Below are 27,692 nucleotides of genomic sequence, written 5' to 3'. Positions count from 1 at the left end.
ACACCTTCTTAAACGAGTTTGGGGACATGAAGTAGAAACACACAAAAGCTACTCAAGGAAGATTCTTTCTATGTCGGTGTTTATACAGAAGGTATTTGGGTGTTTTTTTTTTTAATGCTAATCTATTTGTTTTATAAGCCTTCATTACTTGTCAAAACAATGAAATACATGCATTTTACTCCAAGGATTTCATCAGCTTTTAACCAATGAAGAAATTATATTGTCAGAAATTCTGAATCAAATTTCAAAGAAAATGCCATTTTGAAATAACAGACAAGTTTTTCCATTGAAACAATGTGTACTTTTCAAAAAAAAATCAGATCTATGGTTTCTTTAGTGTAGAGAGGAAAGGGCAACTAATGCCACTTCACCTAATCTAATCACTTAGAGTCTTAGACAGATGCTTGGGGTACCGAGAGAGGTTAATGTGTGTATGGGGGGGTGTCACAGCTAGCAAGTATTAGATTTGATTCTACTTCTTTCTGACTCAACAGATCAGCTCTCTATCCATTCTGCTTCTCAAATAGTATATTATTTTACTACATAGCCTAGTATTAACTCTTAAATAGCATATTAATAGTTTATATGAATAGTTCTACAATTTGCCAAAGGCAAGCTACCCTTTTCCCTCTTTTTGTCCAATTTTAGGCCTCGATCACTGCCCCTTTGTAATATCTATCATGGATATATATCTGTGGATGGATGAGCTATACAAGATATCACAGAATTCTTTTAAAGACCGAAAGCTTCTCCCTGACAGACTTGTCTTTCTAAACACCAGCATTCTTTCCCATGATATCTTACAAGTATCAGTCATGGCATGCCACAGGCTCCAAAGAATTCAAATTGAGGATGCCCAAATGGCAACAGAGACAGGCCTGGTGTAAGCAGATTGTAGACACATTACCAAAAAAAAAAAAGAATTTTTGCAGAAGCAGCACAAAGACTTATGTAAAAAGTATCATCCTAAAACTGTAAGACCCCTCCCCCCTCCATGGACTGGTCATATGGAGAGTCAGTTATAACCTATGGTCAACCAGCACCCATGCAAAGTCAAGGGAATTATAGGAACATTCGCCCCAACACCCCCCTCCAATCAGGTTTGTGTTCATTTGTTCCAGACGCCTCAGTGCCGCAGCTCCCAAATTTAGATGACTTCTTGCTCTGGAGGGAGAAGAAAACCCAGCTCAGATCATTAGGGAACATGAGTAGTAGGTATACTTCATAAAACCTGGATGGGGTAGGCCCTCCATTCTCTCTTTATATAAAGGGAGTGGGGTTGGGAAAGATGTAGGATCCGTAAAAAGTAAAGATACATGTAAATCGATAGTTGGAGGCTCGCTGGTAGCAGTTCTAATTTATTTCTCACTGGCCGGCACTGCAAACTTTGCATTGGATCAGGGTGCTGCAGGCCGCAACCAAACGGCTTAAGTGAAACCCTACTGCTAAAACTCAACGGGTCAAGGACCTTAGTGTGAGCTGTGGGGGGGGGGGGGTGGGGGCAGTGGAGGGGTTGGAGGTGAGAAGTGTGAACAATGCTGCCACAGCCAAGTGGGATTGCACAAACACCTACAAGCTGTTTACACACGCACAGGAAAGTTACATCTTCCTCTGCCTTGCATAAGCTCACAAGTGTTCCACCTGGACATTGCAGGTGCCAACGCCTACTGACGTCCAGGTTAAACCAAAACACTAAAAGACAGGCAGGAGCTGAGGCCAGAGGCGTGCAAGGACCTCCCTCTGCCCTCCGCGGCCAGCCCAGGGAGGTCCCGGGACTTTGGCTTCCAGGAGCGGGAGCCTGCGTGCCTAGCCACGTGATCCTGTCCTCTGCTGGGGGTGTGAAGTACCTAGCCCTCGCCCCCCCCGCCTCCTAAATCAGCATTCAAAGATAATCTCCCTCCCCGGACGCGCCTCAGAAGGCTGTTTACTCAGGTTCCGGGGCAGCGGCGGAAGCAGCCCGAGACCGCGCATCGCGCACAATCCCCTCGTTGCCAGGGCAGGACTAAGGCGGGGCGTATCCAGGTTACGGGGCCGCTGGCTCGTCTGCCTTTGGAGGCGAAGGATGGAGGAGGCAGGAGCGACGGGGGCCGTGGGCGCCGGGGCAGGGGCCGGAGCCGCGGCCGTCGAGTCGGAGCTGAACCTGTCTCGCCTAGGCGTGTCCCCGGAGGCCCTGGCGCAGGAGCTGGAGGTGCGGGCCAAGGAGCGGCGGGGCTCCCGGGAGACGCAGCGGCTGCTGCTGCCGCACAACCGGCTGGTGTCGCTGCCGCGGACCCTGGGCGCCAGCTTCCCGCAGCTGCAGCTGCTCGACGTGAGCGGCAACGGGCTGGTGGCGCTGGGGCCCGAGCTGCTGTCCCTGCGCTGCCTGCGCACGCTGCTGGCCAAGAACAACCGGCTGGGAGGCCCCGGCTCGCTGCCCAAGGGCCTGGCCCAGGCGCCGCTCTGCCGCACCCTGCAGGTGCTCAACCTCAGCGGCAACTGCTTCCAGGAGGTGCCCGCCGCGGTACTGGAGATGCGGGCTCTGCAGACGCTCAGCCTCGGCGGCAACCAGCTGCACACCATCCCGCCCGAGATCGAGAACCTCCAGAGGTGAGGGGAGACCCCCTAGTGCGCCGCCTCCGGGGAGACCCCCGTACTGCTTCTTTAGGGGAGACCCCCTAGTGCGCCGCCTCCGGGGAGACCCCCCCTACTGCCCCTTTAGGGGAGACCCCCCTACTGCTCCTTCTGGGGAGACCTCCCTATTGCGCCTCCAGAGGAGACCCCCTAGTGCGCTGCCTCCGTGGGGGCCCCCTACTGCTCCTTTAGGGGAGACCCCCGCCAGTGCGCTGCCCCCGGGGAGACCCCTTACTGCTCCTTTAGAGGAAACCTCCCTACTGCTCCTTCAGGGGAGACTCCACTACTGCTTCAGGGAGAACCCCCTGCTGCTTCTCTAGGGGAGACTCCCGTACTGCTCCTTCAGAGGAGATTCCCCGCTTCTGCTCTTCTAGAGGAGACCCCCCCAATTGCTTCTTCAAGGGAGACCCCTTCCAGTGCGCCGTCCCCGGGGAGACCCCCCTACTGCTCCTTTAGGGGAGACCTCCCTACTGCTCTTCCAGGGGAGAACCCACCTACTGTTCCTCCAGAGGAGAGATCCCCAACTGCTTCAGGGAGACCTCTCACAGCTCCTCTTCTAGGGAGACAGCCCTTCTATTGCTGCTCCAGGGAGAGACAATCCTCCCCCCACCCCACTACTTCTACCGAGGGAGGATTCCCCCCCTCTACTGCTCCTTCTAGGGGAGCTCCAGAGGAAGACCCTTCCCCCATTACTGCTTCCCTTCTAGGGGGAGATCGCTTATTGCTCCAGCGAGAAACTGTCCCTTCCCTTAACCCCTATCCCCAGGTAAGTGTGCCATTTCGGCCTGGGAATCCCTCCAGTTGTTACATAAAGGGACACTAGGATTTTCACTGTAGGATTTCTAGAACTGGTGGTTCCTTATAAATCAAGTACTTCTCTCCATCTCCATTTTACAGATAAGCACACTAAGCCCCAGCAAAGTTGAAATGAGTTGGCCAAGGCCATTCAAAGAGTAAAATGGCTTTGTGGAAATGTGATAGAAAGAGGGCTGGCTTAGGAATCAGACCTTGGGCAAGACTCTTAACCTTGCTAAGCCTTGGTTTCTTCATCTGTAAAATGAGTGGTCTAAATCAGTGGCATAGAACTCTGGTAGAAACAAGGTTCATTAAATGTATAGGGCTACTAGGTGGTAGAGTGGATTAGAGCACTGGGCCTGGAGTCAGGAAGACTCATCTTCCTGAGTTGAAATTTGGCCTCCCACACTTACTAGCTGTGTGACCCTGGGCAAGTCACTTAACCATCTTTGCCTCAGTTTTTTTTGTGTGTAAAATGAGCTGGAGAAGGAAATGGCAAACTATTCCAGTATCTTTACCAAGAAAACCCCTAAATGGGGTCAGGAAGAGTCAAACTGGACTGAAAATAGTTGAACAGTAACTACAACAAAAATAAAGATCCCTGTAGGTCGGTTGACTTAGTTTTAAAATGTAATGTCATCTATGTTTTATTGTATTTTTCTATTGTTAAATATTTCCCAATTACATATTAATCTAGTTTGGGCTGCACTCAGGAAGTGTCATGGGCAGCTTTTTTGATATCTTGGAATCTCATCTTTTGGAAAAGGTCTTTTCTTGGTTTCTCCTAATGCTAGAGCCCTCCTTCTGTGTCTTTTATACACACCTAGTTGTTTGTATGTTGTGTCCCCCATTAGAATGTGAGCTCCTGGAGGGCATAGTAAGTAAGCCCTTATTAAATACTAGTTGACTGAATGAATAAATCAGGAGGCCTTGGGCAAGTCATTTAACTGTTCTAGGCCTCAGGTTCCTCATCTGCAAAATGAGAATGTTGAACGAGATGATGTGGTTGAAAGACAGCTGGAGTTTGGAAGCAGAAGACCTCCCTAGGTCTCAGTTTTCTCATCTATAAAATAAAGGGAATTGGATTAGATCAGGGATTCTTAACATGTGATCCTGGAACTTGTCTTTTTAATACTTTAGTAACTGTGTTTTGATATTGTTTTCCTTTGTAGTTGTAGTATTTTATTTTATGTATTTAATGTAATTAATTTCTGAGAGAAAGGGGTCCATAAGCTTCACCAAAGGAAAAATGTCAGAACCCCTGAACTAGATGGTAAGGTGGAAAGAATACTAGATATGGAATCAGAAAACCTTAGACAAGTCATTCAACTTCTTTCAGCCTCAGTTACCTCGTATGTAAAGTGAAGGATTGGACTTAGATGATCTTGGCTATCTTTTCCAGGCCTAAGAAAAGCTACCCTCTCAACCTCTGATTCCAGACTCCCTCCATTCATCACTTCATGACTCCTTGTCAATTGTTTCTGGTCAGTTACCTGGAAGAATCACAAAGTCGTAGTACCATAGCTGGAAGGGACTTCAGAAGCTATTGAGTCTAAAACCCTCTTTTTGCAGATGAGGAAACTGCTGCCCAGAGAAAGACTATGTGTTCTGCCCAAAGTAGCTCAGTAAGTGGTAGAGAGGCAGGATTAAACCCAGGTCCACCGACTTCAGGGCAAGTGCTTTTCCCATTGTTTTTTGGCTGAGTCTCGTGTCCTTTGGCCTTTGTAACAGTGTAGTCTTTAGGCTGCCACTGGCCATTCCCTGTTCACTGACGCCTGTGACCTTACAAATAAGAGTTTGTAATGGTTGATGTTTAGCAGGGCACCCAGAGTGTGGAGTCTAGTGCATAGCTCCTTAATCACAGTTGAACAAGATCTTGGAGTCAAAGAACATTCCATTCTGAAAAGACCTTAGGCATTAACTAATTTAATCCTCTCATTTTGTACATGGGGAAAATAAGGACCAGTGGCCTTGGTAGAGTTGGGGCAAGATTCTGGGGCTCTTGAGTATTGACTGCATTTTCCACTATACCCCCAGATTTACTTAAAAATGACTTATTAGAACCACAGTCTGAAGGGAAGAGGTTTCTAGTGGATAGAGCACCAGGCTTGGAATCGTGAAGACCTGAATTTACATCTGGTCTCAGATGCTTACAAGCTGTGTGACCATGGGCAAGTCACTTTACCCTGTTTGCCGCAGTTTCCTCATCTGTAAAATGAGCTGGAGAAGGAAATGGGGGGTCACAAATAGACACAACTGAAAACAGCTGAACAACAGTAATAGGTAATTTCACAAGTATAAGATGGGGAAGGTATGGTTAGTACTTGTTTTGAAAAAAAAAATCTAGTGATTTTACTAGAGAGCAAGTTCAATATGAGTGTTCTGTGTGATGTAACAGCCAAAAAATGCTTATGTGATCTTTGGCTACATTTAGAGAGGGGCATGCTTCCAGAGTAGGGATGTAATAGCCTCCCTGTGCTCTGCCCTCACCCAGCGTCATTTGGAGTATTGTGTTCAGGTCTGGCTTTAGGAAGCCAGGATGGGAATGTGCCTTTAGTCCTGAATATGAAGATGGCTGAAAGGAAACTGGCCACGTAGCCTGAAGAACAGAGGACTCAGAAGAGCACAGCTTAGCTGTCTTCGAATATCAGAAGGACTGTCAAGTGAAAGAGGGCTTCCTTTATTGAGCTTGGCCCCGAGGGGCAGAACCAGGTGCAATGAGTAGAAGTTACAAACTGCCAGTTTAGGCTTGCTATCAGGAAGAGCTTCCTAGTCTTCAATTAGAGCTGTCCCCCATAGAAGGGTCTCCTCCAGAGGTGGTGGGTGCCACCTCCTGGGAGGTCTTCAAGCAGGAGCTAGACAGCCACTTGTCTTGTCAGGTACATTATAAAGGGAGGGCAGAGAGGGAACAGGGTGGTGATCCTTTTATGTGTGGTTTGAACTAGCTGGCTGATTGCTAAGATTCTTTTTGTGATTCTGTGAAACCTGTTGTATTTTTCTGTGTATTTGCACTGTGACAGTGTCTTTCTGACGAACTTAAGGATTTCTTTTTTTTTTCTTTCTTGTATGTTTTTTAAAAAATTTTATTAATTTATTTTGATTTATCAACAATCATTTCCATAAGCTTTTGAGTTTTAAATTTTTCTCTCTCTCCCACCTCAAGACGGTGCACAATCTGATATAGATGATGCATATACATTCCTACTAAACATATTTTCACATTAGTCATGTTGTAAGGAAGAATTAGAACCAATAAGAGGAACCATAAGAAAGAAGAAACAAAACAAAACAGAAGGGAAAAAAAAGAGCAAATAGTATGGCTTCGATCTGTATCCAGACACCATAGTTCTTTTTCTGGATGTGGATAGCATTTTCCATCATGAGACTTTTAGAGATATCTTAGATCCTTGCATTGCTGAGAAGAGCTAAGTCTATCAAAATTAATCATCGCACAGCATGGCTATTATTGTGTACAACATTTTCCTGGTTCCGCTCACTTCACTCAGCATCAGTCCATACAAGTCTTTCCAGATTTTTCTGAAGTCCACCTGCTCATCATTTTTTATGGCACAATAGTATTCTATTACATTCATATACACAACTTGTTCAGCCATTCCCCAATTGATGGGCATCCCCTCAATTTCCAGTTCTTTGCTACCACAAAAAGAGCTGCTATAAATATTTTTGTACATGTGGGTCCTTTTCCTGTTTTTGTGATCTCTTTGGGATACAGCCCTAGAAGTGGTATTGTTGGGTCAAAGGGTATGCACATTTTTATAACTCTTTGGGTGGGGTTCCAAATTGCTCTCCAGAATGATTGTATCAGTTCACAACTCCACCAATAAGGCATTAGTGTTCCAGTTTTCCCACATCTTCTCCAGCATTTATCATTTTCCTGTTTTGTCATGTTAGCCAATCTGATAGTTGTGATGTGGTACCTCAGAGTTGTTTTGATATGCATTTTTCTAATCAATAGTGCTTTAGAGCATTTTTTCATATGACTGTAGATGACTTTAATTTCTTCATCTGAAAACTGCCTATTCATGTCCTTTGACCATTTATCAATTGGGGAATGACTTGTATTCTTATAAATTTGACTTAGTTCTCTATGTATTTTAGAAATGAGGCCCTTATCAGAGACATTGGTTGTAAAAATTCTTTCCCAGTTTTCTTTTTCCCTCCTAATCTTGGTTGCATTGGCTTTGTTTGTCCACAAACTTTTTAATTTAATGTAATCAAAATTATCCATTTTGTATTTCATAATGTTCTCTATCTCCTGTTTGGTCATAAATTCTTCTGTTCTCCATAAATCTGACAGGTAAACTATTACTTGCTCTCCCAGTTTGTTTATAGTATCAACCTAAATCATGAACTCATTTTGACTTTATTTTGGTATATGGTGTGAGATTTTGGTCTATGCCTAGTTTCTGCCACACTCTTTTCCAGTTTTCCCAGCAGTTTTTGTCAAATAGTGAGTTCTGATCCCAGAAGCTGGGGTCTTTGGGTTTATCAAATAGTAGATTAGTATAGTCATTGGCTACTGTGTCTTGCACACCTAACCTCTTCTACTGATCCACTACTCTATTTCTTAGCCAGTACCAAGTAGTTTTGATGATTGCTGCTTTATAATACAATTTAAGATCTGAAATGGCTAGGCCATCTTTCCCTGCATTTCTTTTCATTAGTTCCCTTGATATTCTGGACCTTTTGTTACTACAAATTAATCTGGTTATTATTTTTTCTAGCTCTATAAAATAATTTTTGGTAGTTTGATTGGTATAGCACTGAAAAAGTAAATTAGCTTAGGTAGAATTGTCAGTTTTATTATGTTCCTACCCATGAGCAACTGATGTTTTTCCAGTTACTTTGATCTGATTTTATTTGTGTGACAAGTCAAACTTAAGGATTCTTAGAGAATATAATTTCACAAATTCAGCTTATAGCTCTAATTTTGTTGATTTAAAATGTTGATACGCTGGATGTTTTTTGTCCCTGTGTCCTTCTCCCTGTTCCTTAGGCAGGGACTATTTTGGATGTTTTGTCTTTTTATCACCGGAATCTGGCCTGGGGCCTGGATCATTCGTTTATATGTTAAGTACTAGACTTGTGAATTCATTGCTGGTGAGCAGTGGGGTAGAACTCAAATATAGAAACATCCTAGTAGCCCAAATATTGACTTAGAAAATCACAAAATTAACATTATCTATGTTGTATTTTTATTCATTTTGTTAAATATTTCCCAATTACTTTTTAATCTGATTCACTCTGCTAAAGAGAACACACAGGTGAGAAAATTCCCTCTGCCAGTAAAGTTCAGTTTAGAGTTTTAGGCAGAAGATGGTTGAGAGGGTTAAGTGGCCAGGGTCACATTGCAAGTATGTGCCAGAAGGATTTTAATTCACATCTTCTTGGCTCTCTATCCATTATGCTTCAGTGCCTCTCTGCCTAGCTCATAATAGGTACTTGATGTCTATTGAATTGAATTTTAAAATTAAGAAAAATGTTTTGGTTTTTTTTAGGGCAGTTTAAAAAGAAATATTAAGGAGAGTATAACCCATGTAAATCTCCTTTAGTTCAAAGGAAGGGACCTTTAGTATCACCAATTAACTCTATTAGCTTTTCAGCAAATACTTTTGGCTTAATCTTTGTTGACTTGTTTGGAATTGGCAATGATTATATCATGTGGGTGATGCCTGTATACTACTGACCCTTACCCCACTTGCAAAATATTTGAAGATTAGAGAACTGAAGAAGCCTTTTTGAAGTATAGTGAATAAATACAAAGGACTTTTAGATAGTAGGAATAGCTCTATGTTTGGGGCAGCTGGATAGAGTGCTAGGCCCAAAGTCAGGAAGACTCATCTTCCTGAGTTCAATTCTGGCCTCAGACGCTTACCAACTGTGTGAACCTGGGCAAGTCACTTAAACCCATTTGCTTTAGTTTCCTCATCTGTAAAAGGAGCTAGAGAAGGAAATGGCAAACTACTCAAGTATCTTCACCAAGAAGACCTCAAATGGAGTCATGAAGAGTCTGACACGACTGAAATGACTAAACAAGATTTTACATTTGAGCTACCTTATATTAAAATTCTGTTTCACTGCCTTCTTCATGGCACAGTCTTCATGGCACGCTTTTTGAATTCTAGCTTCCCTAGTATCAATATGAATTTATTAAACCTACTTAAATTTATGTTTTCTTCATCTGCCTCCAACAGTAATAGGATGTTTCTTCCCATTTAGAGAACCTCTGTTTTCGTTTCTCCATTTATCTAAATCTTATCCATCCTTCAAGGTCAGTGAAAGTCATTTTTCCTATATGAAACTGGAAACATCTCTGAAATCTAATAGTGTTCTAATAGACTGTGCTAGCAGAATGCATATTTTGGCAGGTCTTATGAACCTGGGAAGGCCTTTTTGGGTGGTGACTTTTTAGGGCACAGCAACTTTTTAAGGTTCTCACAGATTATAATCTAAATCTTGGGCAAGCATATATACATCAGTAAAGCCCCAGATTCTTGAAGATAGACTTGTGAAGCTATTTAGTTTCAAAGCATTTTCACGTAAGGCTACCTCAACCTGTATAATAACCATATGGATATGATTAAGGAAACTGCTCAGAAGGGTATCAACTGTTGAAAAATCACATTTCTAACCCAGGTCTAACTCCTCATTGTGCTTTTTCCCACTAGAACATGTCATAAGTTGATGAATTTTGAACTATCAATTCAAATGCAAGAACAGGGTCCAAGAGTTATTTCAGTCAACAAGTATTTATTAAGTGCTAAAGGCAGGGCTCCTTTTCCTCAGTTTATAATCTAGTTGGGTAGAAACATTTGAAAAGTTTAATTCCAATTTATTTCTTATGTTCTTATGAGAAAACAATATAAAACTGTTAATCAAAAAAAGCTCCAAAACCCCAATTTCATAAAATAGCCAATGTGTTGGTTGTGGCTGAAAAGGAAAAAGTCATGGAAATGAAACTGAAAAAAAAAATTGTATACTTGGTCAAAACTCTAATAAATCCTAGAATAGTTCAAAGAGGCAGTATTATGTAATAATCCTTTGTAGGTGAGCTATTACCAAGATCTATCCAACTTACATCTGAAGTTATTAAAATTATATATATACTGGTTCCTGAAAAGGGCAACTAAAATATTAAGAGGTTTTTTTTAAAATAAGAATAGACTAAAAAAAAAACCAAATTGAATTAAATTTGAATATTATGTATTTGGCAGTATGGGGAATTTTGACCTCAGAGACTAGTAGTGATAGTAGCTGACACATATAGGTTTTATATCTGTTTTGGTCTTCAGAACAGGTGGGTTCTATGAGATAAATACAATTAGTATATCCTCAGTTTATAGATGAAATAACTGAGGTTCAGAGTAGTTGAATGACTTGCACAATGGGTTCACCCTGCTAAGATGTGTCTGAGGGTGAAGGATTCAAACCCAGTCTTCTGGATTCCATATCCAGCTTTACATTAGTCTCATAATTTCTTTGACTAGACTAGATAAATGTTAATGATTCATAAATTAGTGGCAGCATGAGTAGTATAGCTTTTGAACACTATTAGATTTCAGAGATGTTTCCAGTTTCATATAGGAAAAATGACTTTCACTGATCTTGAAGGATGGATAAGATTTAGATAAATGGAGAAAGGAAAATAGAGGTTCTGTAAATGGGAAGAAACATCCTATTACTGTTGGAGGCAGATGAAGAAAACATAAATTTAAGTAGGTTTAATAAATTCATATTGATACTAGGGAAGCTAGAATTCAAGAAATCTGAGAAACCATCTATTCTAAGCTTCTGTTGCCAGTTTCTTTCTATTGACATTCCTGACAAATGGTCATCGAAGCTCCTGTTAAAACATTGCCAAAGACTGCAAATTTCACCGTTTTGTGTAGCAGTCTATTCTTTTGTTGACTACTTCAACTGTCAGAAAAGAACAGTTATATAAAATACAAAATAAGCTTACTCCTTCTTCTGCATAGTAAGCCTGCAAACATTTGAAGAGATGTCAGTGCACCCCTAAGTCTTTTCTCCTGGCTAAAGATCTACAGATCGCTCAACAATTATGTGTACAACATAGTTGCCGAACCACCCAGGTTGCCCATTTATGAATGTGCTCTTTTTTTTTTTTTTTTTTTTTTTTTTTGTTACCCTTTCTTAGCATTTTGAGATGTCAGAAAGCAAACCCATGGGGAAAAAAAAAATTCATGGAAAAAAATGTCTTTCAGAAGCAGAAAATACTGTGTGTTGGATGACATCTGTCTGACAGTGGCTCTTTTTCTGTTCTAATTAAATTGAAGCCATATGAGTGTGCAGTTAATTTAGCTGTACTACTAGAGAAGATGTGGGATGTATGTAACCCTCAAAACATTTTATACGAGACTTTACATAGGTGTTCATGTTGCCTGTTTAGAACCTATTTACTTTCCTCGTTTGGCCTCAACTACTCAGTTTGTTTTCCTTGAGTAAAAGTAAAGATGAGATTTAAAAGCTAGCTCTAAAGCAAAACGAGCATTTGTACACAGTAACAGCAATATTTTACAATGATCAGCTGTGAATGACTTAGCTATTCTCAGCAATACAGTGATCCAAGACAATTCCGAAGGAATTACTGATGAAAAATGCTATCCATCCTCAGAAAAAGAACTGATGGAGTCTGAATGCAGATGGAAGCGACTGTTTTTCACTTTCTGCATTGTGTGTGTGTGTGTGTGTGTTTCCTTTGGGTTTGTGTCTTCTTTCACAACATGACTAACATGGTAATAGGTGTTATATGATTGAACAGGTATAATCTATATCAAATTGCTTAATGTGGGGCGGGGAGCGAGGGAGGGAAAGAGAAAATTTGGAACTCAAAAATTTTGAAAAATGAGTGTTAAAAATTATCTTTACATGTAACTGGGGGAAAATTTTTTTTTAGAAGCTGGCTGTAGATAATGGAGAATTTTAAAAGTTATATTCTTCTGTAGTGATTAAAAGTTTCACAGTGAGATGCAGAATCACATAGTCACATAGTGGATAGGAAAATGGCTTCAGAGTTTGAATGACCTAGATTCAGGTCCTGCCTCTAACAACAACTGACCCTGTGGCTTTGGGCAAGTCTTCTTAACCTCTCCACGATCGCAGTCACTGTTTGAAGTTGTTGACTTGCAGGGGTCCCTATGCCAGGGAAATCACAGGTCCTGCCCCTGTTCCCTAACTAGAATACTTCACATTTAACAGCATAAGTAGAGTTCTCTTTTTAAGATTTTAAACTGAGAGATATCCACGTAGCTAGTTTTGTCCAAATGGTTATAGTAGATTGTTAGCATTTTAAAATTTGTTTACATCAAGTTTATTTTGTGTATATTCTATTTGTAAACAAGAGAGTATATCTATGCAATTTGTTTGCTTAGAAATACTTGAGTGTTTTGCTCTTTTAAGCTGTTGTACTCGAATGCAGTATTATAAAAATTGGACGTGGTTTTCAAAATTTTGTGGTCGCGTTTGGAGATTTTTTTGGGACAGTTTATTAAATTATGTACCAAAGGTGTTTGCATAAAACCATGAAGCCATTCTCAGGCCCAATCCTGAGAGACTAGTTTAGATCCTATTCCATTTCCTACCGTTTATTAAGTGCCTACTGTGCTAGTAGTCACTGGGGAAACAAAGGGAAAAAAAGTCTGTGCTGTCAGATTTACATTCTTTTGGGAGAGATTACATGTTCTACATTCTCAAGTACCAAAAAGTGTGATTGCTGCCATTGTCAATAATATTTGACAGGTTGTGAAAAATAGGAGAGGTAGGTACCCCAAGATTGGAGAAGGGCAAATGTCCCTTTTTAAAAAAGAAAGAAAAAAAAGAGAACATCTGCAAATATAAACCTTTGAACTTAATATCAATTCCTAGGAAAATTCTAGAATGGATAGTCATTAAAGAACTGGTTGATGAACTCTAGAAAGGAAGAGTGATTATAAAGAGCCAGCATGGCTACATCCTGAACAAGTCATGCTAGACTGACTTAGTTTCCTTTCTTTGACAGGGTTATTAGACTGCTAGGTGAGAGGAATGATAGAGAGTAGCATCTTTGCTAAAATCTCATATTAACTCTTGTGAGGGATATGGATTAGGTCATAGTAGAGTTAGATAGATTCAAAACTAATTTAATGATTAGAGTCAAACAATACTATAGTTGTTAATGGTTCAATGTCAGCATAACAAGACTGTCTCCAGAAGAGTATCCCAATCAGTCACTCTAGAGACACAAATACAAATAAAAACAAAGACACTCCTTGCCCCTAAGGAGCTTGTAATCTTATGGGGTTAGAGAATTTCCAAGAGAGGTCCAAAGAAGTCCAGAAGCAGCATAGCTGATGGGGAATGGGGAGATGACTGCCCTGGAGCCCATGGCTCTGCCCTCCAATCACAGCCTCTGTTCAGAGGGGCAGAGGGTGTTGATGATATCTGAGAACTGAGACAGATTAAACTCCCAGGATAATGAGATTTCCTAATGATGAGTTATGTGTGTGTGTGTGTGTGTGTGTGTGTGTGTGTGTGTGTGTGTGTTTACATTTTTGTCAGTGACTGATTATAAGAATAGAAGACATGCTCATCAAATTCTGCAAATGGCACAAAGCTGGGAGGGAGACCTAATACTCTGGATGAAAGATTTAGAATCCAAAAACATGCTAGAGCAGGGGGAGTCCATGGGTGGATTTAAATTACATCTTTATTTTCACTTACCTCTTAATTGAAATTCAGTATTTCCTTCACTTGTTTAAAAACATTCTTCTGAGAATGGGTCTGTAGGCTTCAGACTATGAGAGGGATCCATGGCACAAAAAAAATGAAGAACCCTTGAGCCAGAGTATTTCATCAAATAAGATGAAATTCAATAGGGATAAATGTAAAAAGTCTTGCTCTTGGGTGCAAAAAGATCAATTGGACAAATACGAGAGAGCAAGGTATGGTCAGGCAGCAGTTTATCCGAAAACAACCTCTAGAGGGTTTTAGAGGAGTGCAAGCTCAAGATGAGTCAGCAGGATAACACGGCAGCCAGGAAAGCTTGTTTGACCTTGAGTAGAGTTTAGAGGGGCATAAATTCTAGGAATAAGGATGTGATGGCAATGAACTCTGCCCTCATCCTCTAGTTTATTGTGTTCAGTTCCTGGTGCCACAGTTTAAAAAGGACATTGATAAGTTAGAAGGTGCCCAGGATGACAGAGGGCCTTCATGTCCTTTGAGTATCTGTTGAAGGTAATGGGAAGATTTAGCTTAGAAAAGAGGGAGGCTACTTGGGAAGGTGGTGGGCAAAACACCTATAATAACCGTCCTCCTGTACTTGTAGAGATACATCTGTTGTATTTGGCTCCAAAGGTCAGAATGGGGAGCAATGAGTGGAAGTTGCAAAAAGGAGACTTTAGGTTTGATGGCAGGAAGAATTTCCTACCCATTAGAATGGCCAGAAGTGCAGTCAGTGATGTGCCTTGGGAGGCAGTAAAAGGCCTGGACCACCACTTGTCAGGTGTGTGATTTGGAGGGGGAGAAGCAGAGGTTTCTTTTATTCGGGGATTAGATTGGATTACTGTTAAAGGCCTTTTCAACTCAAATTCAGTGATTCTGTGGTGGCTTAATTTGTCTCTGTCTTGCTGTGGCTAGAATTACAAAAGTACAGGCCCATTGATTGATAGGAAAGCTTTGACCTACTCCATTTTTGACCTGGGCGGATTCACCTCTTTTAAAAAAAAATTAATAGTATTTTATTTTTCTAATTATATGTAAAGACAATTTTCAACATTCCTTTTTTGAAAGATTTTGAGTTCCAAATTTTTCTCCCTCCCTTTCTCACCTTCCCCTTCCCCAACACAACAAGCAATCTGATACAGGTTATACATCTGCTGATTCACCTCTTCTTAAGCAGCTTAGTAGCCCCACACTTCCAGTATTATTGCAGAATTTAGTGTGGACATTCTGTTGGCTACTTCAGGTCAGAACTCCTGAGCTCAGAAGATCCTCTTGCCTCAGCCAGTAACAAGAATTACAAGCGTGTATAGCTCAGATACCCAGCTCAAATAACTCTTAATGTTATGCTAATGTTGATAGTTATGATTAATGTTAAAAATATTTTAAAATTTCAAAAGAAGCCATTTACACAGATAATTTATTGAAAATAATTTATTAAATGTGTGAGCATGAAACAGAATGCTCTAAATTTGGATAGATGAACTTAACAGCATTTTAAAATAGGGGAGTGGACTCTTTATAGTAATTCCTTCTCCCTAAATTACTCTATCCCAGGTTGGACTTGGAATCAGGAACACCTGAGTTCAAATCCTGCTGCCTCAGGCAAATCACTTAATCTCTGTGTGCCTCAGTTTTCTCATCTGTAAAATGAGAATAATAATAGCACCTACTTCCCAGGTTTGTTGTGAGGACCAAATGAGAGAACATATGTAAAGTGTATCCTTAAAGCACTTTATAAATGCTAGCTACTATTATTTCACTGTAAGCAGTGAAAGAAAATAGTGACTGAACATCAGAGGTCTGTATCTCTTCTCTTTGTGTGGTGCTAATTAGAGCTGCCACTCTTGCTTACTTATCAAGTACAGAGTAGAAACAAGTAATTGTCATATGGAAACCCTTCTCAGATAACACTTAGACTGAATGTCTCCCCTTCTCATCTTACATTGTCATCACAAGGCCAGAATTCCTCTAAAATTATAATGAAAATCAATGGAAAAATGATTTTTCATTCTGCCAGTTGAATTCTGTTTCAGACCTTAACATCAAAGTTAATAGACTCAAAAGGGGGGTTATCAGAAAAAACTTTTGGTGGGGGGAGAGGGAAATCTCACCAAGATTTTAGTTATTTTGGACTTACCCTGGCCGAGATTTTGGTTATATATTAAATTATCAATTAAAAAGATTATTAGCACCTAATTCTCAGATTCTCTAATGTTTAACCCATTTTAATCCTGGAGAGACCTTAACTCTCTGTTGAACAAGTAAACACACCAAATACACCATTTCTTAGGAAGGAGACACAGGAGGGCTTCTAGCACCTCTCTCAGTGGCAGGATTTTGATCCTGTCAGATGGGAAGACAGGAATGGAGTCATAATAGAGGGTTAAACAAGCTTACTTTATTCTAGTCTAGTCTTCTCAAAGGGAGTTTGCCAATAATGGGAGCACCAACTCCTCCAGCATTCCCTAACAACCCTTCTCACAGGGGCCGGCGTGAAGGGGGCGAGACTACCCCTCAGTAGGGGCTGATTGAGGCAAACACACAGATTCCCCCTCCCAAGCCTTGATGGGGGCTGATCAAGGTACACGCAGCATTCATCTTGCACATTCACCCCTATGGGGGTCCCCAGTCACTGACCAATGCCCACTTGCTTTATAGGGCAACAGACAAAGAAGGCATATTGCCAGCAATAGCCTCACAATTTTACATCACTTCATCCCTATATCTGCTGTGCAAGCGGCAGAAATGTTTTGAACCATGATCCTGAGAACTCATATTTAACACCTGGGAAGTAGAGATTGTTATGGCTGTGGATCCTGGGAAGAAAACTCTGAGAAAGAATAACCAGAAATCCACTTTACACACACTAAAATTCACCTTACTTGCACTCTCCCTCCCTAAAGTTACTTGAAAAGCTTTGAATTTTTGTGACAGGTCTGTACAGTGCGTTTGCTGAGATAACCCTCCATAGTTCTTTTGTCCTGTTTTAGCACTGGAATTAGACCCCACAGAGGCTGATGTTTAGCTGCCCTGTGTACTCTCCTGGGGCACTGTGGGGTAGGGAAGAGAGAGCCCTGGATTAGGAGTTGGGGGATGAGAGTTTGCCAACTAGCTGGCTAATTGGGGCAAGTGGGTCATTTCCCCAGACCTCAATTTACACATCTCTAAAATTAGGGAATTGAGTAAGATGATCTCTAAGGCCCTTTCCAGCCCTATTGGTCTATCTTTCCCCTAAAAGGAATACTTATTGTTCTATTTCACAAAGAACAGCCATACCCTCTAGATTAAGCCTTTGTTCCTATGCTAGGAACAACTGTACTGTCATTCTAGATTAGTTTCTATCTAAAACACTTGGGGTTTGTGGAGCATTCCATATTTTGCAAAGCACTTTGCCCACCACACACTCAAGGCTTTTGCTCCTGGATTTCCTGTGACTGCCCTGGTTGGACCCTTTCTTTTGAGCATCTCCCCTCAAACATGAGCTCCAGACCTCACTCGGTAATACTGGTTGTGCTAGCAGGAGAGCCACAGGAGCTGCCCTTACAACACCTAGATCTTCAGTCCCAGACAGAGCCATTTACCTTCCCAGATTTATACTCAAATTTCCATATACAAAGTGTGGAAAAGCTCCAGCCAAGCACAGTTTCTCCTGTTCCTCTTTCTTCATTTGTGCATGAATATATTTATTAAGATACTCCTGACTCTGCCACTCGTTCTCCTTCAGATAACTTTTTCCTCACCTAACAAACTCAAGATCTATCAGTGAAAAGAGATCAGAATCTGGTCAAAAAACCTAAGATGAGGACAATGTTTTCTCAGGCTTGATTGGATGTACTTATATTTCTCTCTCTCTCTCTTTTTTTTTTTTCTTTTTGGTGAGGCAGTTGGGGTTAAGTGACTTGCCCAGAGTCACACAGCTAGTAAGTGTTATGTGTCTGAGGTTGGATTTGAACTCAGGTCCTCCTGACTCCAGGACTGGTGCTCTATCCACTGTGCCACCTAGCTGCCCCTGATTGAATATACTTAACAGTAGATTCATGGAGCAAAAATACTATAGCCCACAGCAGATCCAAAATGTGACTGAGGATTTGAACTTTACTTATAAATAAATCAAAACCTGTTTTCAGAACCAGAGAATGAAGTCAAAGAGATAGCAGAAAGTTACCATGTGGTCAAAGAATGGCAACACTGTGGTTCAGAATGGATCAGTTGTTGGAAAGTACATAAGCCTCTGCTCATTTCACCAGGACTATGTGGTGAATCCTTCTAGAAACTTTACAGAATGGTGGTGAGGGCTCTTATCAGCACCAGATGTTCTAGCATATCCCTACCCTGCCAATGACTTGGATATCACCTTTGGAAATAATACTAGTGTCCCATAATACTATCCAATGAAACCACAGACCCCTACTCCCACCCCCATCCCCATGTAAAATATCTCCCAGGTTACTCCATGAACATGCAGCTTCCCTGTCTCTGCTTTAAGTCAGAAGAGGGCTATGATTATTAGCAGGCCAAAGATCCTCAAACATAGTTTTTTTGAACCCAGTAGAGTGGGTACATTCTTGCCATAATCTGGGCAGTTCATTTCCCCCCCCCCCCCACGTCTCTTTCTAAGGCTGTTATTACCATTGGTTTCTTTTCCCTACTGTGCCGCCTCTTCTTTTTAGTCTCTCTGTTATAAGGTGGTTGAAGCTGGTTAGTTTATATGAGTGAAGGCATATCTCAGGCCTCTCCATATTCTGCTAGCTGTTCCAGGTTTGGGCACTATTAGACAATGTAGAAAGGCCGTGAGTTTCAGAATCCTGATCAAAGTGACAGGATGAAACCCAGCATCAGTGGGAAGCAAAGGCTTAGAAAGTATGTGATGAGAAAGGACATGTCCATGAGATTTTATAGCTTTGTGTCTTTTAAACTAGGTTTTTGGTGAAATATTATGGTTAGGGTAAGTTGGAACTATTTGTCTTTCTGGATTTTTTATCTTTAATGTATTCTTTTAATAGAGACAAAAGGAAGTTAATGCTGGTTAGTGCCTTCCCTCTGAAATTATTTCCCGATTTATCCTATATATGTCTTATTTGTACATAGTTGTTTGCATGTTCTCTCTCCCATTAGATTGTTCATTGAGGGCAAAGACTGCTTGCTGTTTTTGTATCCACCGTTCCTAGCACATAGAAGGCTCTTTAATAAATACTTGTTCACTTGGGGAAAAAAAAGAATTGAAGACATTATGACAGTTGTATCTTCTAGTTTTGTGGGGTAAAGTAGCTGATTTCAGTATAGTTTAAGACAGGCCCCTAGTCTCAAAGAGATTTTTGTTGTCACAAAAGAGGAAATTTGTGCTTTTAAAAAATTTTGCTTTCAGAGATATGAAGGTTTTTTTGGGGGGGGGGGGGTGCAAGGCAGTCGGGGTTAAGTGACTTGCCCAAGGTCATGCAGCTAGTAAGTAACATGTCTGAGGCCGAATTTGACCTCGGGTCCTCCTGATTCCAGGGCCTGTGCTCTATCCACTGCGCCACCAAGACAGAAACTGTAACCTTGCAACAGCTAAGCTATGTGGAGTGCTTTACAATTTCTGCCTAAAATTTATCCCAGTTAATCATTTTGGATTTTTTTTCCACCTTCTTAAGATTTTCTTGGTAGAAATTCAGTAGTGACTAGGGATTGTGCAGATTTCAAAAGAATGGAATATTGGTCATTTTATTGGTAGGTAAGCAAAAATTAGTTATTTTAGATTAGAGAGGGGGGTATCACTGCCAGATCCACAAGGGACCTTCTGGAGAGGCCTCCTCACTGACTCTGGAAACACTTTTGAGTTGTACAATTACATTTTGTTACAAAACACATACTGTGTCTAATTTCACTGTAATAACCAATTTGAATGTAATTTTACTGAGATTGGCTTTAAAAGCTGCAAAGGGGAACCCAGACTCCAAGATGGATTATTTAAACACTTTGATTGTGTCATTCTCCTATTCAGAAATCCTTAATTGTTTCTCATTGCTTAAAGTCTCAAGTCTAACATTTTTAGCTTACATTCAAGGTTTTCTACCATCTATCAAGCCTACCTTTCTCCCTTTCATATCTTGTATTCAGCTCCCCATCACAAAGTCCACATTACAACTGAAATGTTCTGTTCTAAACAGCATGGTGTAACTGGGTTTGGGATCAGAAGACTGAGTTCAAATTCTTACTGGGCCAACAGGACTAATGTGACATTGGGTAAACTTTTTAAGCTATTTGGGCTTCTGTAAAATGAGGAGGTTAGGCAAGACAATCTCAAAGAAATCTTTGAGCTCTGAATTCTGCGAACATACTGTCCTCCAACCTGAAGTACCTCTTTCTTTCCGCTTAAGTCCTATCCCTCTTTCAAAGTGTACCTCAAGTTTCACCTCATCTCTTGATCCTTTAATGACCATACCATTCTACAGTAAAGATAACATTGGTTCAAATTGATACAACACTTTGGAGTTCACAGAGCACTTGCTTTGTAACCAAACTGTGCTATTAGTAAGGCAAATATTTCCCCCATTTTATAAATGAGGAAAGCAAGGTTCCTAAGTGAAATGATTGGGTATCTAAGCAGCTGGCTAGTAAGTAGCAGAAGAGGGACTGGAGCCCTGGGAGTGTGGCACTCCTGCCTTCTAGACCAGGCCAGGCTGTCTTGGCCCTTTTCTGAACCTTCCCTCCATGTGTGCACTGCTTTATGTTAGCTTCTGCATTGCTCTCTTGTTATGTTGTCTCCTGATTGAATATTTTTTATATCTGTGCTTTGTCTTCCCTGACAGATCATACACTTCTTGAGTGAAGAGGGTTACCTTTTATTTTTCAGTATGCCTGATACAGCTGTGTGATAGGAGTTTGAACAGAGTGTTAGATCAATTTTTCTTTTCTTTTTTGCAGCTTAGAGTTTTTGTACCTCGGAGGGAATTTCATCAAGGAGATCCCACCTGAATTAGCAAACCTGCCTTCTTTAAATTATTTGGTATTGTGTGACAACAAGATTCAAAGTGTGCCTCCTCAGCTAGCCCAGTGAGTAGCTGCATGATACTTTAAATATATTCAAATGTCTTAACATTACAAAAAATTACTATTTTTGTTTTCTTACCAATAGGCTACCCATGTAAGTATGGGCCAACAGTTCATAAAATGCATAAGAATTATACCTCCAAGATATGTAATTAAATTAGTACCTGCCAAGGAAGGAAATTGCCATTTAACCTATTACAGAGGAACTGTGTTGGAATCCCATCTCTGCTATTTTCTGACTGTGTGACCTTGAACAAATCAATCTCTTTGGACCTCATTCTCAAATTTATTAAATGAGGGAGTTAGAAGGTCTTTCTTGGCTCTAAGCCGTATGATCCTTTAAGTGTGACTTTTTCCTAAGCAACTTTATTATTCAGCCTGTTTGAGGCCAAATAGAAATGGAAAATAAAATTTGACATCTCCATAAGTTTGTATAATCCTTTGCAATTTCCAAAAGCCTTCAATATGCACTGTTGCAGTTGAGTGTTGCAAGACTGTTTTCACTTTACAAGTGAGAAAACTAAACTTGTCTCAGAGGTTAAAGGAATTACCTAAAATCAAATAACCGTGAAATGGCAGAATCAGGGCTAGAACCTGGCTATTCTAACTTCTGGTTGAGTTTTTTTCTTCCTCCTTTTACATGTATTCCCTACTTTGGAACTAGGACCCACTTGAAAACATCCAAGATTCCTTAGCTTTTGTGAACTTTCAGTGATTCTGCCTGTAGTTGATAAAGCAATTAACTAACCTAACTCTGGCCTGTCAGAGTTTATAACTCTTGGTGTGAAATATTATGTGCTAGCCAACACCATTTGAGTGGCATTTGGTACCATCTACAAGTCGCATAGAAGGTAGAGAATAGAGGTTCTTAACTTGGCATTTGTGAACTTGCCTTTATTTTAATATTTTGATAATTTCATTTCATTATAATTGGTTTCCTTTGTAATCCTATCTAGAAAGTAAATTCAGTTTGGTAAAGATCTGTTTTTTGTCTTAGTGTTTACTGTCTTACTGTGTTTCTGTTTTTGTTTTGTTTTGTTTTAATTTCACAGAGGAACTATAGGCGCAGATTTTCCCATGGTCCCTCATACCACACCTTTAAGCTTTCACAGTTTGTTCTGTCCAGGTCACTATTACACGTTTAGTCAATGGATCAGTCAGAGCCCAATAGCTCCTAAAAAACCATTTTACTGAAATCAAGATCTAATACCCTCAGGCAGAAGCACTTCTCAAAGCATTTAAGCCTAAACACTGGGAGGTGAATACAAATTAAAACAACTGCTGGCAATAAGGTCAGAAGCACTGGACCAGGAGGCCCTGGCCAAAAATAACTTTTATGTTCTTGTTTTCCAAAGGACTTGAGATGAGTTGGTCTTAGATCAATCCACCTGGGATAAAATTAACCCACATTTTCCCAGGTCTGCACCACAACTTTCTTGCTGTGATTTTGGGAATTGTTGTAGTTAACTCACACTTCCCCGTTCCACCAGCATGCTATCCCTAACAACATTGATCTTATTTTCCATATTCTTAAAAATAGGACAGAATTGACGTGCATATATTTAAAGATTTTTAAAAATATAAAGTGACTGTATTACTTTGTTTTTTACCTGTTGAATATTTATTGCTAATATATTTTTCTATCAATAATTTGATATTTTATTCATTATAGGTTGAATTCCCTTCGTTCCCTTAGCCTCCACAATAATCTCCTGACATACCTGCCTCGGGAGATCCTTAGCCTAGTTCATTTGCAAGAGTTGAGTTTGCGAGGTAATCCCTTGGTGGTTCGTTTTGTCAGAGATTTAACCTATGACCCTCCAACTCTCCTGGAATTAGCTGGTCGGACCATTAAAACCCGAAATATTTCCTACACTCCTTGTGACCTTCCTGGAAACCTTGTTCGATACTTGGATTTAGCCAGCAACTGCCCAAACCCAAAGTGTGGAGGTAAGTTTGTTCCATATTTCCTACTTGTGACTCATTATTCATTTGCCCTCGTATTTAGTGCACAAAGCACCCTTTAGTTAAGGAAAGTGTCTTTCGTATTTGCTAGAAAGGTGATTTTTTTTACTATATGTTATTAGTCATTGTTTCCATGCTCATCTTTCCACCAAGCAAGATTGTGTCTATGTTCTGAAATAAAGTATTCTATTCCTTAATGTATTTTGAAGCTTTTCTGTAGCTTTGTGTAGTTTAAGAATTTCACTGCTTGGAATATGTACTGGCCAGCACCATTCGAGTGGCATTTGGTACCATCTACAAGTTGCAGAGGAAGTAGCGAATAGAGGTTCTTCTTAACTTGGCATTTGTGAACTTGCTTTTATTTTAATATTTTGATAATTTCATTTCATTATAATTGGTTTCCTTTATAATCCTGTGTATTATATATATTTAAAAACGTGATCCTAAGAAGAGATCCCTAGATTTTAGCAGACTGTTAAAGGGATCCATCACACAAGAGATTAAAAACTCCCAGTATAGGAGATTGGCTTAAATGTTTACTAATTGACTGCAGGACATGTTCTAAAAGCCTTTTTGTTTTTTTCGTTTAATCCTTGCTTATTGTCACAAAACTCTTATCTTTAAAATATTTAAGAGTTTACAATTAATTGGAAATTTTGGTTTGTTTTCAGCTATTAAAGTTTGTACTTTATACTGTTTAATACTGTATATATTAAAGCAGATTATTTATATGCATACTTATCGAAGGACACTTAGTAATTAGAGCCTGTTAAGTCTCATCAGGAAGTCCCATTTCCTTTTGCTACTGCCATAAAAGAAATCAATGGAAAAAATACAGAGACCACTCAAAAAGTACAATTAGGCACATTCAAAACACACACACACACACACACACACACACACACACACACACGTGCATGCACTTTCTTACACATAATATCCTTAAAAGCTGGGAAAGGGGTGATGTGCCAGTGAAAAAATAGCTGTCACTTGAGCCTTACTAATATCTCTTTCTTTGAAATGGCAAACAAATATGCAAGACATCACCAAGGATTTACTTGCTTCAAATCATAGGTATATTCTGCCCCTTTTGTTCCCCCTACCAGACAACCCTTAACTCCCTCTTTTCTACCTTAAGGGATTTCCTTTAAAAACCTCTTTAGTACATTTGTCTCCTCATTTATTCCAAGAACAAAAATGCATTAAGGATCAAGATGTATTTATCTAGAACTAGAGAGGGTTTGTTGAGAACAACTAGTACTATTCTTAGACATTTTTATTCCTGACTTATTGGCTACTGAACTAGCAGGTACATAAAGGAAGGCAATACATTTTCTCGAATGCCTTTATTTTAACACTGGATATATTCTTAGGTCAAATAGCAACTTACCATATAATAATCACTTAATAGAAAAGTGTTGAAATGAATTGAATCTAAAAGAAATGATAGTAGTTTCATGCTGTTATTCATCCAGAAGATGTGGAGCACTTGAGAAGGCTTTGTTTAATTCCTCCACTCATTTTATCGGCTCACTTGTCAAATTTGTAATTATATCTTCAACATACTGCTTCTCTCTCTTGAATTTATCACTACTCCTAAAGAACCTAAGCTGCTGCAGAGAATGTTTTGTTTTTAAATTGTAGGTGTCATTCATTCCTTAGTACTTTGGTGAATATGTGAGTTCATCATCAGTGTGGGTACTCTCTCCATATCTTTTCATCCTTTTTGGTTCTTCTCCGTATACTCCCCAAATCCTCTGAAGTGATTGCACCAAAGGCCTTCCTCTGCCTTTTAACATTTTGTGAATACCAGTATAGCACCTAGGTTGTCTGTCTGTGCTTTGGTCGTTCTGCATGGCCAGTTCATCTCCAAAACAACAGAAAAACATAAGGACGCAGGAATAAAAAGGAAAGGCATTGGGGTGGGGATGAGGGTGGAATAAAGGCAGATGAAAAAAAAAAGAAGTAGGAGACTCAAGCTCTTCCAGGGCTAGTACCATCTCAATTTGGGGTTTTTAGTGCCCTTGCTTGCTTAAAATCCTAAATCTCTTTTTGAATCCATTCTTGTCAAGAAAACTCTCTATCATTACTCCTTTTTCTGACTTGAGTCATTTCTTCAGATCTGCCATTGTGCTATGCTTTTTTCTGCTATAGCATAAGAAGCACTAAAGTAAAAGAGTAAAACTGTTATTTATAATAATTTTTTTCTTTGATGCTTGGTAGCTACAAGAATGCTACACAGGTATATTAGATTGCTCCAACCTGTCATGGTGGTCGTGAGGATCAGATGAGATAACATGTAAAAGCAATTTGCAAACCTTAAAACGCTTTATAAATGCTAGCTATTGCCATCATCCATAGGAGGAGGAACAGCTCAAATTTGTGTCTCCCCATACCCTAGTCCAGGATTCTGTACGTAGTACCCACTTACTAAAAATTTGGTCCAACAAATAAGACTGGTACTTAGAAGGAAATGCTTTGTTTTCAGTTATTGACGGGAGAAAAAATGTTTCTTCCTGGTCCCCCAGGGGACATTTTTCAAGGCAAACCATCAATCCCTTGCTGACTGCTTTGTATTCCTCCCCGCAGGTGTCTATTTTGATTGCTGTGTTAGACAAATCAAATTTGTGGACTTCTGTGGGAAGTACCGGCTCCCACTGATGCACTACCTGTGCTCCCCAGAGTGTTCCTCCCCGTGCAGCTCGGCTTCTCACAGCTCCACCTCCCAGAGCGAGTCTGACTCAGAAGATGAGGCCGGTGTTGCTGCCCACAGGATGCAGAAGGTTCTTCTTGGATGAGAAAGTTTAGAGAAGTGTGATTAAAACACGGAGACTGGATGGAAGTGGTTAGAAAAACCAATGCTATAACTTGAAGTTGTTGAAAAAGCAGTGAGAGAATTTGAGATTCATAACCTCATTTTCATCACTCATAGCTCAACTGGAGATGATCTGGACACACCTTGTGTTGTGGCAATTTATTCAGCAGGAATTAATTTCATTCCATATGTGGATTCTTTGAATATATAGTTTGCACAGAACTGCCATTTCAGATCTGTTATAAAAGACATTGTGATCAGTAGCCTGCTTCTTTTTGTATGTGAGAAATGGCATGTAGCAAAGTGGGTTTATTCTGAGGTGCCACTACCATGATAAACTGTGACTGTTATAATCTTGGGGGAGATGTTGGGCTGGAAATGGAAGGAAAAACCCAGTGTTATAATTATTGGCCATATTTGTGTCCTACCCCACTGTACCACCACCCTAGGATTATTCCACCTTCATGTAAAATCTATTCATATAGATAATCAAATGATTTTATGGGACCTATCACCCCTTGTGCCCTTTGGGACCTTCAGACTCATAAAAGTTTGAAGACTATAATTTATGTCTAGGCTTTGAGAACCTACATTCCTGCTTCCTTATTAGGTTGCTGCTGTTATCCTCATTTCATCTTGTTCTACCTCTTTGTTATGGCTGTGTATATAGTGCCTTCAGCTTGACAAGGATACAGGGCAGCTTATCCCAGATTTGGTGCTCCCACAGCCTGTAGCCTTATTTGTGTATACTATGCAAGGAATCTTACAATGTGCTTTTAACAGTGCTAGTAAAGCAAATAAATTCCTAATCACAATCTAAGTACATAACCGTCTTCCATTTTTTTCCCTTTCCCATTTTAAATGAGAAAGATTCCTAGTAGGTAAATTACTTTGCTCCGTATGAGGGAGCATAATAGTTTCCAATATGGAAAAACCAGAATACATGAAAATTGCAGGAATATTTTTGCTTCTAGTAAAATGAGAAGGCAAAATTGATTGAGGAAAGTTGAGAACTTCTTCATAACGCCAAATTAAAATTATCTTGTTTTATTTATATCCTGTGCTAGATTCTTACATTAATTGTATTTTTTTAAAGGAAAACTAAGATAAACATTACAATCTTGGAGTTGTATGTTCAGTGCACATATGTCGTGAAATAATAGTAATGCTACACATTTATATAGCACTTAAGAATATGCCTTCCCGTGATTGCATTTAGTTCTCCTCACAGTCCTGTAAAGAAGCAGGAATGCATATTATTCTCACTTGGGCATTAAGCGACTTGCATGGCAGAGTCAGGGACTCTGCTAACTTCTTCTTCCTAGCTCTTCTAACTCCTAGTCCAGTGTTTTTTTTCCACTAACCAAGCTGCCTCTCACTTTACTTGGCAATAGTATACCAAATAATGTAATTATAAATGCACTTTTTTTGTATTGGAAAGTTTACTGGAGAGCATTAAAGATGTAATAATGCTTTGATACTGGCTAAGGTAACACAAGTGGGACAGAAAGAAGAAAAAAGAATATATGTAGTGAACCAGAAAGAACTGCCAGGTGAATGCCTAAAACTGAAGATATGTCTGAACAGTCTAAAAGCATTTAGGAAGTAGGTTCTTGGTTGGTTGTCATGCTCAAAGTATTTATTTTCTGGACTTTGATATCTTACCGTGGCCTTTGTCCCATTGAAATGGAATATTCAGTAATAATTAAGATTATTAAATTAATGGGGACCAAGTTCTTTT

At 40.0% G+C, this 27,692-nt stretch overlaps 1 protein-coding gene across 1 annotated transcript; it reads left to right on the top strand.

Moving 5' to 3' along the window:
* The first annotated feature begins 2,062 nt into the window (after positions 1–2,062).
* LRRC58 (leucine rich repeat containing 58) lies at positions 2,063–26,771 on the top strand. Its single transcript, XM_027845284.1, has 4 exons — positions 2,063–2,586; positions 21,046–21,174; positions 22,844–23,121; positions 25,726–26,771. Exons 1-4 carry the CDS (start codon positions 2,063–2,065, stop codon positions 25,932–25,934), a joined length of 1,140 nt encoding a protein of 379 aa, XP_027701085.1. The 3' UTR covers positions 25,935–26,771.
* The last annotated feature ends 921 nt before the right edge of the window (positions 26,772–27,692 follow it).

The sequence above is a fragment of the Vombatus ursinus genome, unplaced genomic scaffold (assembly GCF_900497805.2).
Source record: "Vombatus ursinus unplaced genomic scaffold, bare-nosed wombat genome assembly UNPS02014959.1, whole genome shotgun sequence".
In the NCBI taxonomy this organism is placed as follows: domain Eukaryota; kingdom Metazoa; phylum Chordata; class Mammalia; order Diprotodontia; family Vombatidae; genus Vombatus; species Vombatus ursinus.
This window is presented reverse-complemented; position numbering and strand designations above follow the sequence as displayed.